The sequence below is a fragment of the Haliaeetus leucocephalus genome, unplaced genomic scaffold (genome assembly GCF_000737465.1).
Source record: "Haliaeetus leucocephalus isolate CR32 unplaced genomic scaffold, Haliaeetus_leucocephalus-4.0 Scaffold262, whole genome shotgun sequence".
NCBI classification, from domain to species: domain Eukaryota; kingdom Metazoa; phylum Chordata; class Aves; order Accipitriformes; family Accipitridae; genus Haliaeetus; species Haliaeetus leucocephalus.
Window position 1 is genome coordinate 52,023 of NW_010972698.1, and position 12,935 is coordinate 64,957.

General features: G+C 56.8%; 1 protein-coding gene across 3 annotated transcripts; it reads left to right on the plus strand.

Annotated features, from left to right (window-relative positions):
- The first annotated feature begins 2,995 nt into the window (after positions 1-2,995).
- On the plus strand, positions 2,996-8,978 carry PRRG3 (proline rich Gla (G-carboxyglutamic acid) 3 (transmembrane)). Of its 3 annotated transcripts, XR_774435.1 has the most exons (4): positions 2,996-3,045; positions 3,710-3,887; positions 4,834-5,013; positions 5,113-5,309. XR_774435.1 is itself a non-coding variant. In XM_010568899.1 (3 exons), the coding sequence occupies exons 1-3, from the start codon at positions 3,039-3,041 to the stop codon at positions 8,364-8,366; spliced, it is 705 nt and encodes a 234-aa protein (XP_010567201.1). In that variant the 5' UTR covers positions 3,011-3,038; the 3' UTR covers positions 8,367-8,978. The 3 variants fall into 3 exon arrangements, 1 of the variants encoding a protein (XP_010567201.1); XR_774434.1 differs by having other exon boundaries at positions 4,834-5,309; XM_010568899.1 differs by lacking the exons at positions 3,710-3,887; positions 4,834-5,013; positions 5,113-5,309 and adding exons at positions 7,138-7,298; positions 7,830-8,978 and having other exon boundaries at positions 3,011-3,045.
- Positions 8,979-12,935: the final 3,957 nt, after the last annotated feature.

Genomic DNA, 12,935 nt, shown 5'->3' on the forward strand with positions numbered 1-12,935 from the left:
CAGGGGGTGACGGTGGTGGGGGACTTAGAAAGGCCCGCTCGGTTGGGCAAGTTCACATTTGGGGCGATGGAGCGGGCGAGTTGGGGGGGACACCCTGCTGCGGGGTGGCACTAGAAGCTGAGGGCGATGGAAATAATTTGGGGGTGGGCTGGGCAAGGGAGGGCCAGCGCTGGGATGGAGGGGCCGGGGCGGAGGCTGGCCGGGGACAGCGTGAGGACCGGCTGCGTGGGGTGGGATGGGATCCGAAGGCTGTTTTGGGAGGGCGAGGCTTCCTGGCAGCCTGCGGGGACCCCGCGGTCCCTGGCGAGCAGAGCCGGTGCAGCTTCTTCTGCTCGCTGTGAATCTTGGCACAGAAAACCCCAAATATTGCTAGGATCCTGCCGAGCGGCTGGCAGCCGCGGCTACGTGATGCCAGGACAGCCGGCAGCCTCCCCGCGTGCTGTGGCACGTCACTGGCGTCCGTGGATCCCCCCCGGCCCGTACCTGCGCCCCCCCAGCCTGGCGAGGACGTGCCGCCTCCCGGTGCGCCCCCCGCGTCCCCCCGCCCGCTCGAGGTCTGCGGGGAGCCGGCACCACGCGCGCACCATATTTTACCAGCACGATTTCCTCCTTTGGCATCGGTGACGGGAGCGGGGGCGGAGATGGGGGGAGCCCGGGGGAGACACAAATGTGCGACTGCAGCATCCTCGCTCTCACGGCTGCATCCCTCGCGCCTCCTCACCGTTGCCTTAGCAACCTCCTATCGATGGGGTATTTATAGAGGAGGCAAATGCGTGTTAGAAGCCGGAGGGGGGGGACCAGGACTGGGTGGGCGTCTGCTAGGTCAGCTTCCAGCTTCAGGCTTCTCTCGGCTTGCGTGGTGGCTGTGCGGAGGCGGGAGGGATGCTGCTTGCCTTGACATCAGCGCGTGCAGTGGTCCAGCTTTTCCTGCTCATTGGAGCCGGGGGAGATGGTTAGGAATTTGCGTGTGGAAAATAAAAATAAGCATCTGGGATGTCTGCCCTTCTCGCAGGCATTGCTCGTGCTCGTAGGCTTGTCTAGACCTGGCTTATTGTTGCACTGGAATAAACCATCTCTGAGCTCTGACGCTGGGTGCATTGGCACAGATTCTTGGAAAAAAGTTAAAATCTTCTTGATGCATTAAATGTGTTGCCCGATGTATGACCTGGGTTATGGAGCTGGGGGTCCTGACGAATCTGGTCTTGAATATCCTTATTTCTGCGTCTCTGTTCCCCTGTCTGTCAAAGGGGGAGAATCCCTGTAACAACGAGCAATACAGAGGTTTGTGTGGAAACTGGCAGGTTTTCCATGCCGTGCGTTCTTTTATCCTGTGGGTTTGGGTCTCTTTGTAACAACTGATGACAACAAAAGCAGGTCAGATGATCCCTGCTCAGAGCTGATGCAGCCTGTGGGGAGGCATAGATCTGGAGGCCTCTCAACTGCTCTCACTTCTCCCAGGACAGCTCAGAGAAGCGGGGTTGGGTGGGCAATTTCTTGAGAAAAGTCCTCCTGGTGCGGGCTGTGGGGTGCAAGAGGCAGCAGACCCCTCCTGTGTAATTCTGGTGCTCTGCTGCTTTCCCTCGCTCCCGCTCCAGACTGAGGTTTGCAATCTGAGTTTTGCAAACTTGGAAAGAAGCTGTTTTCTGCCTCCAGAGACAGGTCCAGGCTTGCTTGGCCTCTTGCCACTTTTGGTGCAGGAACCTCAGAAACCACAGGAAACCTGATGTTGGCAGTGAGAGGTGCTAGATTTACTGAGAAGGTGGCTGTTGGGGAGGTGTGGTAGTGCCTGCTGTGGTGGTGTGCATCAGCCCTTCTGTGTGTCTGGATGCCTGCCTTTTATGTGAAATGAGAAATGCATTTCTAGCCCTGCTGACCCTGTGAATGGCTCTGTGCTGTCCCTGACCTCGCTCCGGCTGAGTGGATTCAAGTGCTTTTGGGATAACTCTGAGTATCTGAAGTCCTGGACCTAAGATCAGCACATGGTTTAGTTCCTGCTGTTTCTAACCGTGTTTGCTCCTTCATCCGCAATAAATCACTGCAAGGAGCTGGTTAGTCCTGTCCTCTCTGTCTCCTGACAGAGCTGTGGCTTTGCCACAGCAAGGTGTCACACAAGGCAAGAGGAGATGAGTTTGCACAGAATGGTCTGATCGATGGGGCATTGGGCACGGGGAGAAGACAAAGCATGAAAAACAAGTGATTGAAACTCCTCGTGTGAGCAGAGGGGGATATACTCTGCTTCTGCAGGACTTTGTTTCGCTCCTGTGGGGTTTTGTTTAGTTTAGTTTTGCTTTTGAAGCAGAAAAGGTGCTTTTCCAGCTGGAGAGCTGCTGTTCTGGGTGTGCAGGGAGCTCTGTCACTCTTGCTGCTGCCCTCAGCTTGGCCCAACAGCCTTTAGGAGATGCATATGCTTTTCTTTCCTCCTGTGTAGTCAGCTTTATGGCAGTGGAGAAAACAGTATGGCCCTGTTTATTGCAGATTGTGGGTAGGAGTTGCAGAAGTGAGAACAGTCATGGCTGTGAAGTTGATTTAAAACAGGATGACTTGCTTTACCTGTACCCATCAATCTTTTGTGGAAGAGCACCGGGCTGCTCCCAGCAGCCTCTGACATGCAGGTCATCTCATCTGCTGATGAGATGCTGATGGGGACTTTCCTTCATCCAGTTCTTCCCTTCCTACTTCACTTGTCTGCAGCCCTCTGGGCTTCTTGGGCCGGGCCCTGGCCCTCCCTGGAGTGGTGCAGCACAAGTACGGCAGAGACCTGCCCCAGGCTCTCAGAGAGCGGAGGGTGCCCTGAGCCCCTCCAGTCCCTCCAGCCATGTGATGAGTGGGGAGGCAGCGTGAGTCCTTGGCTCTCTGAAGAGGCATTGCTTGGCTGGGAACTGCTGTGGATCCATCAGACAGCACCCTGCTTTCTGCATGAATCTGACCCTGGGTGATGGAGGTCTTGGGCTTCAGGGGGTGAAATTTAAGCCGTCAGTGACTCTCCTGTTTTCTTCCCTGCAGGTAGGCAGGAGCCCCCCGTAGCTGAGTGAGGCAGCATGGCAAGTAAGTGTTCCCCAGTCAAGATGGAGAGGTGGCGGTGGTGCTGGAGGAGAGAGGGGGCATGTTTGGCAGCCACCTCTCAAGGAAGGGGTGCCTGTGCTTTTTGGGGGGTGTTGTTCTCTGTGGGGAGCAGATGCCATTGGCTGTTATCCCTGGATGAGCTCCGGCCTGACTTGTGCTTCTCTCTCCCCTGTGCAACGTGGGAGTCGAGAGGACGTGCTGAAGGGCTGACCTCTCCAGGACTCCCCGCAAGCTGCAGCATTTCTTTATTTGCGTGATGCTGTGCAAGGCAGGCCTCCCTGAGGCTCTTTGGACTGACTGGCTCTCTGCAGGGGTTGCTGGTCTGCGCTGATATCTCCTGGCAATAGTGCTTGTCGTGGCCCATGACTGGCATCCCATGAGCTGTCCATCCTGGGGGCCACACTGCCTTGTAGCTTGTGTGGCTGGTGGCACTGGGGCTCTGCGTTCCCAGTGGATGGGCAGCAGCCTAAGTCGGCCCTGCCGGGAGCTTGCTGCGTCTTGGTGCCTGAAGGAGTGCCTGGCAGATGGGGCTGCTCGGGGCCAGCGGCTAAAGCTGGGGCTGAGACTGGCGAGGGTGCAGGGTGGAGGATGGCGTGTGGTCTGTAAAGAGCTAGACTCAACCCTCCCTCCTCGCTCTTCTGGGCAGCCTGTGCGGAGGCTGCATGCAGTGATGTGATGGGAGCTCAAGGAGGATGGCAGCTGTGAACGGGGAGATGTAGAGATCTGGCTGGGATCTTGGGATTTGCTCAGGGTGTTGCCGGAGCCAGCTATGAAGGTGGAGGCAGTAGCCACGCTGGGCAGGAGGAGGACCCCAGGGATGACAGGTATGCCTTCTTTCATTATCTGTGCTAGGTGGGGGAGGGAGCAGTGATCTTCGGGCAGTGTTTTTAAAAGGCACTTTTAATCTTCTGTTAATGAGGAGGGTACCCAGCTGAGTCCCTGCCTTCCTCCACTGTTGCCTTTTCTCCCTCCCAGACCTCAGGTGCTGGCTCACCAGCACTTACTGGTTGTGGGAGGTGTCCCCTGTGGTGGCAGTGTCCCTTGCCAAGCAGTCCCCTTCGTGATGACCCTGACGAGCAGAAGGGGGATGTGGTGGTCAGCATGTTTCACCATCACGCACTCTCCGGCAGCGTGCAGCCCTGGCTGTCCCTCCGCAGACACAGCCACGTGTCATTCTGCAGAGAAGCAGCTCCGGGGATGTCCCCACAAGCCCGACCGCAGAGCTGTGGGGTAGTGGTGTGACCAAGCCTGCCTGCCACCAGGGGCCAGCAGCACCTCAGGAAACCCAGCAGGGATGCAGTGAAGCCAGCCCTCTCTCCTTCTCCCCCTGCCTAAAGCTCTGATCTTTCCTGAGCACCGGTTCTCCAGCTGGTGTGGGGAGACTTGGAGAGGCACGAGGGGTCGGTACTGAGGCTACTGGGCCTTGGGAAGTCCCCTCTGCCCTGCGGTTTGGGGACAGTACCTGCTCAGCTCTCTGCTCTTCGTGTCAGTTGGGCATCCAGGCTGGAGATGAGAGTTGGCAAGCCTCTTGTTTCCTGAAGGCTGCTGGTTTTCCTGCTCTGGTCCCCAGGCACGTGGGAGCTCTTGGCACTTTCCGTGTAAAAGAGGGGAGGGGACAGTGACTTAGTTTCTGCTCTTCTGCCGTTTCTAGGTTCCTGAGGGAAATTGGATGTGGGGAGAGGCATGCACCTCCATTGCAGCATGCTTTCAGTCGGGACATTGCTTGTGATACCTGCCTGCCTGTGTGTCTGTTTTTATTTCCTACCATAGCGGCCAGTTCAGCACGGCAAAGCAGGGAAGAGGTCAAGTGACTGGTATCTGCAGGGGTGGGAAACCCTGACAGCGAGATCTACGGCCAAGTTTGTTGTTCCAAGGTGCACTGACGAATTTGTAAAGAGGCTCAGGCTCACGTGCTGAGGAGGGGAGAGTTGATATCGCAGCCTGATCAAGGTGAGAGGCAAAGGAGGTGAGGCCAGACTTCTCCAGCAAAGGATGGGACATTTGCGGAATGGATGGTGTCTTTGTAAAATTTCGTCTCGTTCTGGAAAGGCTCAAGAGAAGGTCAGCCTGCCAACCTGCTCCCTCTCCAGCCAGGATAGCCCTCCTCAACTGTGAAAGTCAAGGCAAGCTGATCCCTGCCCTCCCGCAAGATGCCTTCTGTGCCTCTTAAAGATGCTTTTTGGGTTGTCCTTGTAAAAAAAAATAAAAATAAAAAAATGGTTTGCATAATAAAGTCGATTCTGAGGGAAGGTCTCTGACTCACATCATTCATGCTGCTTTTCATTCACACCTCAGTGGTTCAGCCCTCTGCAAACTCTCTCACTGAAGCAAGCCATTAATAAATCATGGGGGGGAAAATGCACCTACACAGCACAAAAAGAGCACAGTGCCTCGAAGCACAGGGTGGTGTAGCACAGTAGTAGTTGCTTATGCCATGATCTTGTCCCTGCCTTGATATTTACAAACATTCTCACAAATACCTTGCTGTGTTGTTTTAGGAGCAGGATGCCTGGAAGGAAAAGCAGAAAGAAACCTGCTGGTTTCTCTGGTAAAAGACTCCTAAAGAAAGAAGCTGGTAGCTTTTTACTAACCATTATATTAGTAAACAAGCTTCTCATTGAAGGACTATTTCTGTGTTACAGCCAAGCTGCTCTAATGGGAGCTCTGGCTGTCCCCTTGCCTCCTTGTCCTGCATCTGTTGATGTTGCTGCAGTGTGAGTTGGTTCATCTGGTTGATCCATTGGAAGACTGAGCCTGAGGGTGAAGGAGGTAAATAGGTTTCTGCAGATCAGCCAGCTGAAGCGATTCATCTTTCTCAAGGGAAGCAGCACAATTATGTGACTTGGTGGGAAGAGATGGTGCCAGCCTACAGCCAAGTGTGTTGAGCTGCATTATGGAAACACTCACTTATGAAATGCATGCATGAGATGTTTGGATCATGGAAGGATCATGAGTTTTGTGGAGGTTCTGCTTTCTGGGCAACAACTCGTTTGCCTCTCCTGTGCTGCTGCAGGTCCTGGCAGGTATTTGCTCCCTGTACCCCATGGAGGTCTCCCTCCTGCAGAATATGGAGGGAGAGGCTTTGAAAGGGCTGTGTCTCTTGCAGGCAGGAAGGTGCTGTTCCTGCTCAGTCTGGCTTCCTGACTGCATGCTCTGTGGGAAGATCTGATGTGGGCAACGTAGAGTCTCCCAGGCTTTGGGAGCAGAGAAAGGTTTGTGAGGCCTCTGCAGGAAAATGCAGTAGGGATGTGAATATGATGCCACGTGAGGAGAGGTTGCTCAGGCCCCTTTCAGTATCTGACTTGTGACCCCCTGTGCTGTCACCATGTGTTGGGGATGTTTGCCCTTGTTGGGCCTGAGCCTAGGAGAAGACATACTGCTTTCTCTGGGACCTGAACAGAGTCCCTGAAGCCACCTGAGCTGGCATGACCACACAGCAGCTAGCAGCAGGGACACTAGCTTCCAGCAGGCTGTCTGTCCTCTTCCTGGGGGGGCTGTGGAGGTGTGAAGCACAAGCTCCTCTCTTGCCTCCTGCTCTGGACTGATGCATGGAGGGACTGCAGAATGATGCATAATGCAGTGTGTGTCGTGAGTCCATCTCGGTGCTGGCCCCATGTCTTGGCAGAGAGGCCTGGCTCTGAATCCCAACCCTGCAGGGTCTTGCTTACCCAGTGAGATCTCCCTTTGCCCTGCAGCAAAGGGGCAGCAAGGTGAAATCTCACTAAGGGCAGGAGGTTGAAAACAAGTCTTTTTGGAACCTTCTGTCTCTTCTTCAGTTGCCCTGTGTGGTCTGCAGCTGCCACTTCTGATGTCTCTAGCATCTCAGCCCTGCTGGAAGGATGCTCTTGGTGTCATTCATCTCTGCGCAGACCCCAAGTGCCCTGCATCCTTCTGGGTGTGCTCTCCCTCGACGGGAACTCTGCTGTGCTAGCTGAATTGTAGCCCTGGGCTTTTGATGTTTGGGATGCCTGTACCACCAAAATCATGTGGGAAGCCAGGTGGGAAAGCCTGGCTGGGCAGAGGCCAAGCGTGGGGTTGTCCCTGCTCAGCATGTTTCTGCCTTGTGTGTTGCAGTGTTCTTGGGGGCCAGGAATGCCCACTCGGTCCTGAAGCGCTTTCCCAGAGCCAACGGCTTCCTGGAGGAGATCCGGCAGGGCACCATCGAGCGGGAGTGCATTGAGGAGGTCTGCAGCTATGAGGAGGTCAAGGAAGTGTTTGAGAACAAGGAGAAGACGGTGCGTTTGTCCTGCCCTGCTCCCCAGTGGATGTGTGAGGGCTTATGCCTTAGCAAGCTGGAGGCAGAGAAGGAAAGCGCAGGGGGAACAGCCTCTCCTGTTCCCTTTGTCCTCTGCCTGCAGGCAGCATGCTGTGGCCTTGCTTTGCAGCATGACTTTCCCTTCCCAGGCAATGCCCTCACCTTGGTATTGCCAGGACACCCTGCCCACAGCTGCAGGCTGAGCTGGCATTCCCATGGCATGTGTGGGAAATTAGTGCTGTTGTCCGCGACTCTCCAGGGTGGGGTTGGTGTTAGCCAAATTTCTCCCTACTTGATGTGGGGGCTGTTGGCTGCTGCTGAGGGATGTTCCCATGATCTTTTTTGTTGGTTCCACAGCACCTCAGATGCTGGCAGCACTGGTGAGAGTGGTGGGGGACGGCCAAAAAACTGCCTCTGTGGGCCTAAGGAGGGCAGTGATTATTGCTCCAAGTTGGGGGGGTGCTTGTCCCATCTGCAGCATATGATGGTTGCTTCTCTGTTCCTGCCACAGATGGAGTTTTGGAAGGGCTACACCAATGCTGTCTACTCTGTCAAGGACCCTGGGCACAGCACGGAGCGCTCAGACGCTATGTACGTGGTGGTGCCCCTCTTGGGAGTGGCTCTTCTGATAGTCATCGCCCTCTTCATCATCTGGAGGTGCCAGCTTCAGAAGGCCACCCGCCACCGCCCTTCCTATGCCCAGAACCGTTACCTGGCCAGCCGAACGGGACGCAGCCTTCCCAGGGTCATGGTGTACCGGGAGCGGTCGCAAAGCCAAGGGGAAACCCAGTATCAGCGAGAAGCAAGCAACCGGGTGGCTGGAGATGGCAGAGCTGGGGGCACCCCCCAGCAAGATGGCACCCTCTACCCACCAGAGCATTCGGTCTCTGTCCTCTCCAGACTGTCCAGCGCCACCCCTCCGCCTTCCTATGAGGAGGTGACGGGCCACCCGGAGAGCAGCAGTGGCGAAGAGACCAGTGTCTCCTATAATGACCCGCCACCCAAGTATGAAGAGATCGTGGCCACTGCCCCTGCTATGGGCAAATAGCGGGTCTGCCTCCCTCCTGCCTCTTCACACACTCACGCTCACCCACCCACCCTCCCTTCGCCATGCCCGGGACCCCCTTCAGGTGCCAGTTGGCACCCCGTCTCACCTGTACAAGCTGGTGCCATCACACAATAGCCTTACCCTCCTAACCAAAAATAGCTGTCCCCAAGTGGGGTGAGGCTGGGCTGCGGGGATGGCTCTGGAGCCAGCCAGCCGTTTCCTGCCCCTCACTTCCCACTCACGTAAGTGCTGTAGCAGCCAGAGCAGAGCGGCAGCTTGTTCCTGGCTCAACACGGGGGTCTCCCCATGGTGCATTTGATTTCCTCACTTCCCCCTCGAATAGACATAACATTTCCCATGATTAAAACAGCCTCGCTGCCTCCCTGGGGTGCTGCTCAGCCTTACCCCCTGTCCTCACTGGGCCCCATTTTGCTGGTTGGGGCTCTGATTAGGAGTTGGGGATGCAGGAGGGGTGCTGCGAATTTCTGTGCATCCCCACAGTCGGTGCCCATGCTCTGTTTAGGGAGAAAGTGTTTCCCTTGTGTGGATTTGCTGCCAGGTGCGAGTGGGGAGCCCAGTCCATCCTGCGGTGCCTGTAGTGATATTTGCTGTCTGGAGATCAGGGAAGAGCAGCCAGGGAGGTGCTCTCTGATCTCCTAGATCCCTTTGGAAAGGGGGAAAGGCTTGTGGTGGTCTTGTACGTGAGGTAAGTGACTTTGGAGTACCAGGTCCTTTTCCTGATGCTCTTCACTTTACCCCTGTGTGGTGCAGGGCAGCTGGATGTCTGGCTGCGGCGGAGCTGGCCGATGGGGTCATCTCTGACCTTGAGCCAAAGGTGGTCCCATGGCTTTAAGCGGTGGGGGTGTTCCTCTTTCCTGGACTGTGGCCTGTCTGGTTTCTTCCCCAGAAGTGAGATGCTGGCACATGAAGCCTGCAGATGGGCCAAACCTCCCCTCTCCCTCCCCCAAACCTCTGCGTCCTGCCTGGCTCCTCTCTTTGGGGCTCTTTGTCCTCCAGTGCAGGTAAAGGGAAATTCGAGACCCTGCTCTCCTCCAGGCCCCTCTGGTGCACAGAGTGCTTGGTGGCCATGGCCACGGCCACGGTGTGGAGGGCCTGCTGACAGAGGTGGCTGCAGAGATGAGAGCTGACTGATCATGCCACGACCCGGCGATGCCAATGGGTCGAGAGTAAGGCCAAACCCTGACTGGGTGGTTGTGGTGCCAAGGGCAGTGCGGAGCCAGGTGCTTTGCTTGTGGGACCAGAGTGTCCCCTTTTCCCAGGCAGCTGCTTTTGGGGTCCAAGCAATGGGGCTGTCCTTTCCCAGTCATGTCTGATGGGTTACAAAGGGGGTTGTGCTGACCAGCTCCCAAGGAATAGCCCAGAAACTCCCAGCACTGCCACCCCTTGGCGTTCACCCCAGCACCAGTCTCTCCACCAGCACCGAAAGGCTATTTATTGTACATCCATTGGCTGCCCGCACCCCGCTCAGTCCCAGTGATGCTCTCACAGCAGGTGCCCTCAGCCCAGAGCTGAGGCTTGCCCAGCATGGCCATTCCTAGGGCAGGACATGTGGGGTTTGCAGCTGCTGGCACCTTGTCTGTCCCCTCCCAGGCCTTTACTCTGCCTTTCGGCCTTAGCAAATTGGGGTTATGGGAAGGCCTGACAGTGAGCATCAGGGTCAGAGCCTGGAAAAGACCGGAGGGAGACAGAAGGGCGCTCTGCATCCTCTGTCTTTGATGCTCGGTCATTAACCCTGCAGTTTGTATTCTGTAAAACTTGGTATATTTCTGTGCAAAAAAAGGTATTTATTAAAAAACCCTCACTGTCTGAGTGGCACAGGTGGCTTTTTCCCACAGGGAGGATGTCTCACTGGGCACAGCTGGATTTCCATCTTGGGGTGCTGGGGCTCAGCTCTGCAGGGTGATGGAGGCACCTGTGGGATGACAGTGCCAATACCTGCCCCCCAGGCACCGCTGCAGCACAGTCCCCAGTGAGGAGGGGACCATCTCTGGAGATCGGGTGCGTGCTGCTGTGGGGCTGGGAACAAACCCCACACATCCGACAGGAGCCTTTGACTTCCCTGGGCATGTGGTGCAACTCTTGGTGAGCCCTGACCAGTTGGTGGGTGAAGTGCGGAGGGATTTCCTAAGGTCTTTGAGGGGATTTAGGTGCACAAGTTGTCTTGCTGTTCCTCTGTGTGCTCCTAAACCTCTTAGATAATCCCCTTTAAATAGCAAGGCTAGGGCAGCGCGGGATTTATTTTAAGCCCTTTCAAAACCAGATTTTATGGTCAGGTCTTGGACTCTGTCCCCATTCAGAAGTGTTTAAAACTGTCGTTCATCCCAAACGGACCATTTTATCGCTGCGGATTCCACCGAGATGGGAGAGATTAGCTCTGGCACAGCTTGCCACTTGGCTGGCCGCCGTCTCCGCTCCTGCCCGGGCTCCCACCGTGGCATGGGGACATGCTGTGGCTGGGACTGCCACGGGCAGCAGCGTTGGGGTGCCAAGAGGAGGCGGGCTGAGCCCTCACCTTGAAGCGCGGGTTGCTTTGCCTGCAAACATCGCTGGGCAGCGTGTGCGTGGGGACGAGGGGGACCTGGTGAAGCTCCTGGGTTTGCTCTGTCCCCCGGATTTGCCCTGGCAAGAGCCGTGCTTTCGCTCCGCCAAACTTCTTAACTTCGCGATCGGTGCTGGGAGAGGCTGACCTGCGGGGCGGGGGGGCGCGCGGGCACTGCCCCCGGAGAGGTGCCGCGCTGATGAGTCGCAGCTCCTTAATTACCCCGGCTGCGGCTTTAAGCGCGGCGGGCGTGCTGCCGGGAGGGCGGGCTGCTGGGGGCTGTCCCGACCGACACCGTCCCCGCCCCGGTTGGCAGCGGGCGCGGCTGTTTACAGGTCCGAAGGTTGCCTTGGACTGAAAAAAAAAAAAAAAAAGAAAAGAAAAAAGTAAGTGCCCCCCCGCCCCCAATTTGCAAGCTGCAAAGCCGGTGGGTGCCGGAGCCGGGGTCGGGACGGGGCTGGGCTCCGCGGGCAGCCCCGGTGGCGGAGCGCCTCCGGCGGCGGGAGGTACTGGGGCGTCCCGGGGGGGCGAGGGGCCGGATGCCTCCCCTGGGAGGGCATGGGAGCCCTCCGTGCCCTGGAGCCGCCCCCCAGCCCCGCTCCGGTCCCCGTGCCCCGTGGGTGGCCCGCTCCTCTCACGCGTGTCCCGTGGAACTGAGTTTCTCCGCACTCCCCCCCCCCCCCGCCGCGGTGGTGCTGTGTCTGGGATCCCTGGAGCCCTTTGCTCCTCCGCGCATCCCTAGGCCGAGGCCCGGGGACCCGGGTGGCAGAGGAGTCCTCCCCCGGCTCTGCGTGGCCGGCTGCGCTCTGCGGCTTGGCGGTGGCAGGCGGCAGGAGCTGAGCCGGGTGACAAAACCCGTTCCCTTCCCTCTTAGCCCCTCTCTGTCGTGACAAGGTACAGCTCCAAGCCGAAGGGGAGAGCTGCGAGCGAGGTCAGCTCCTCTAGCAGAGGGCTGCTCACTCCAACATCCCACCCTGAGAGGTGAAGGGGTGGGGGTGGGTGCTGGAGCGGGCTGGTACCCCCGCCTGCCTTGTGCGGAGTATCCTGGGCTGGGGAGGGATGGAGAGAGGGAGGTTGTGGGGTTTCCCTCCCCAGGGCAGGTTTTCCCGGCTTGCAGGACTTAAACCTACTCACAGGCTTAGTGAGCCGGAAATTCCCTGTCGCTCCAAATGCAAGGAGAAGTGCCAAAGCAGAGGCTGAGAAGCAGTCGTCTTCCGCTGGCGAGGGGGGGTTGCTTGGCAATAGCTAGAAAAAGCCCTAAAGAAAGTTAAAGGAGGAAATCCAGCCACTTAAGCATTTTGTTCTTATAGGTTTTGACAGCTGATTTTTTTTTTTCTTTTCTTAATAGCTTAGTCTCTCAGAGCCTGCTTCTCACTCCCCTCCCATCCCTCTGCTCTTTGGGAGCTGCAGCAGTTTCATAGGTGATTAGAAAATGAACCGATCTGCCCTCTCCAGATTTATTGTTGTTAATATATTCTGGTTTCCCAGAGAGAAGGCTGAGAAAGGAACACAGGGTGTTCACTCCTCTAAAGCACCAAAAATGTGAAGGAGAAACCTAGTGGTCTCCATGGTTGTGGACTGTGGGTCTGGGTGTCTGATGCGGGTTTCATCTGCGGGACTGACAGCACTTTGGGACCTTCCCAAGACATTGCCCTGCTCTCGAGTGGGGGGGTTCCTGCAAAAATCCACTTTCTTTGAGGTTTTGGGGAGAAGCAGGCTGCATATGTGTTGTGACACCCGTGGGTTGGTGTCACCCATGCCAGTGTTGGGTCTGGGCAGGGTGGTGGAGGTGTGGGGCAGCCCGGGGCTGCTGTGCCCCTGCGCACCGTGTCTCTGACAGCACCTCTGGGGCAGACCTGGTTGCAGAGACAGGGATCTCATCTCTGTGTGGTTGGAAGCAGGAAATTGCCACAGCTGATGCTGGGCAAATTTCTGTCTCTTTAATAGAAAGGTTTTTAATGACAGAGGAGGAGAGAACAGTGTGAGGCAGGTGTTCACTGGAAGTGCTT

Bases quoted from the DNA above. Each gene is read 5' to 3' on its own strand.
- PRRG3 (XM_010568899.1), top strand. The intron at 7,299-7,829 runs GTGCGTTTGTCC...TTCCTGCCACAG, and splicing joins TTGAGAACAAGGAGAAGACG to ATGGAGTTTTGGAAGGGCTA.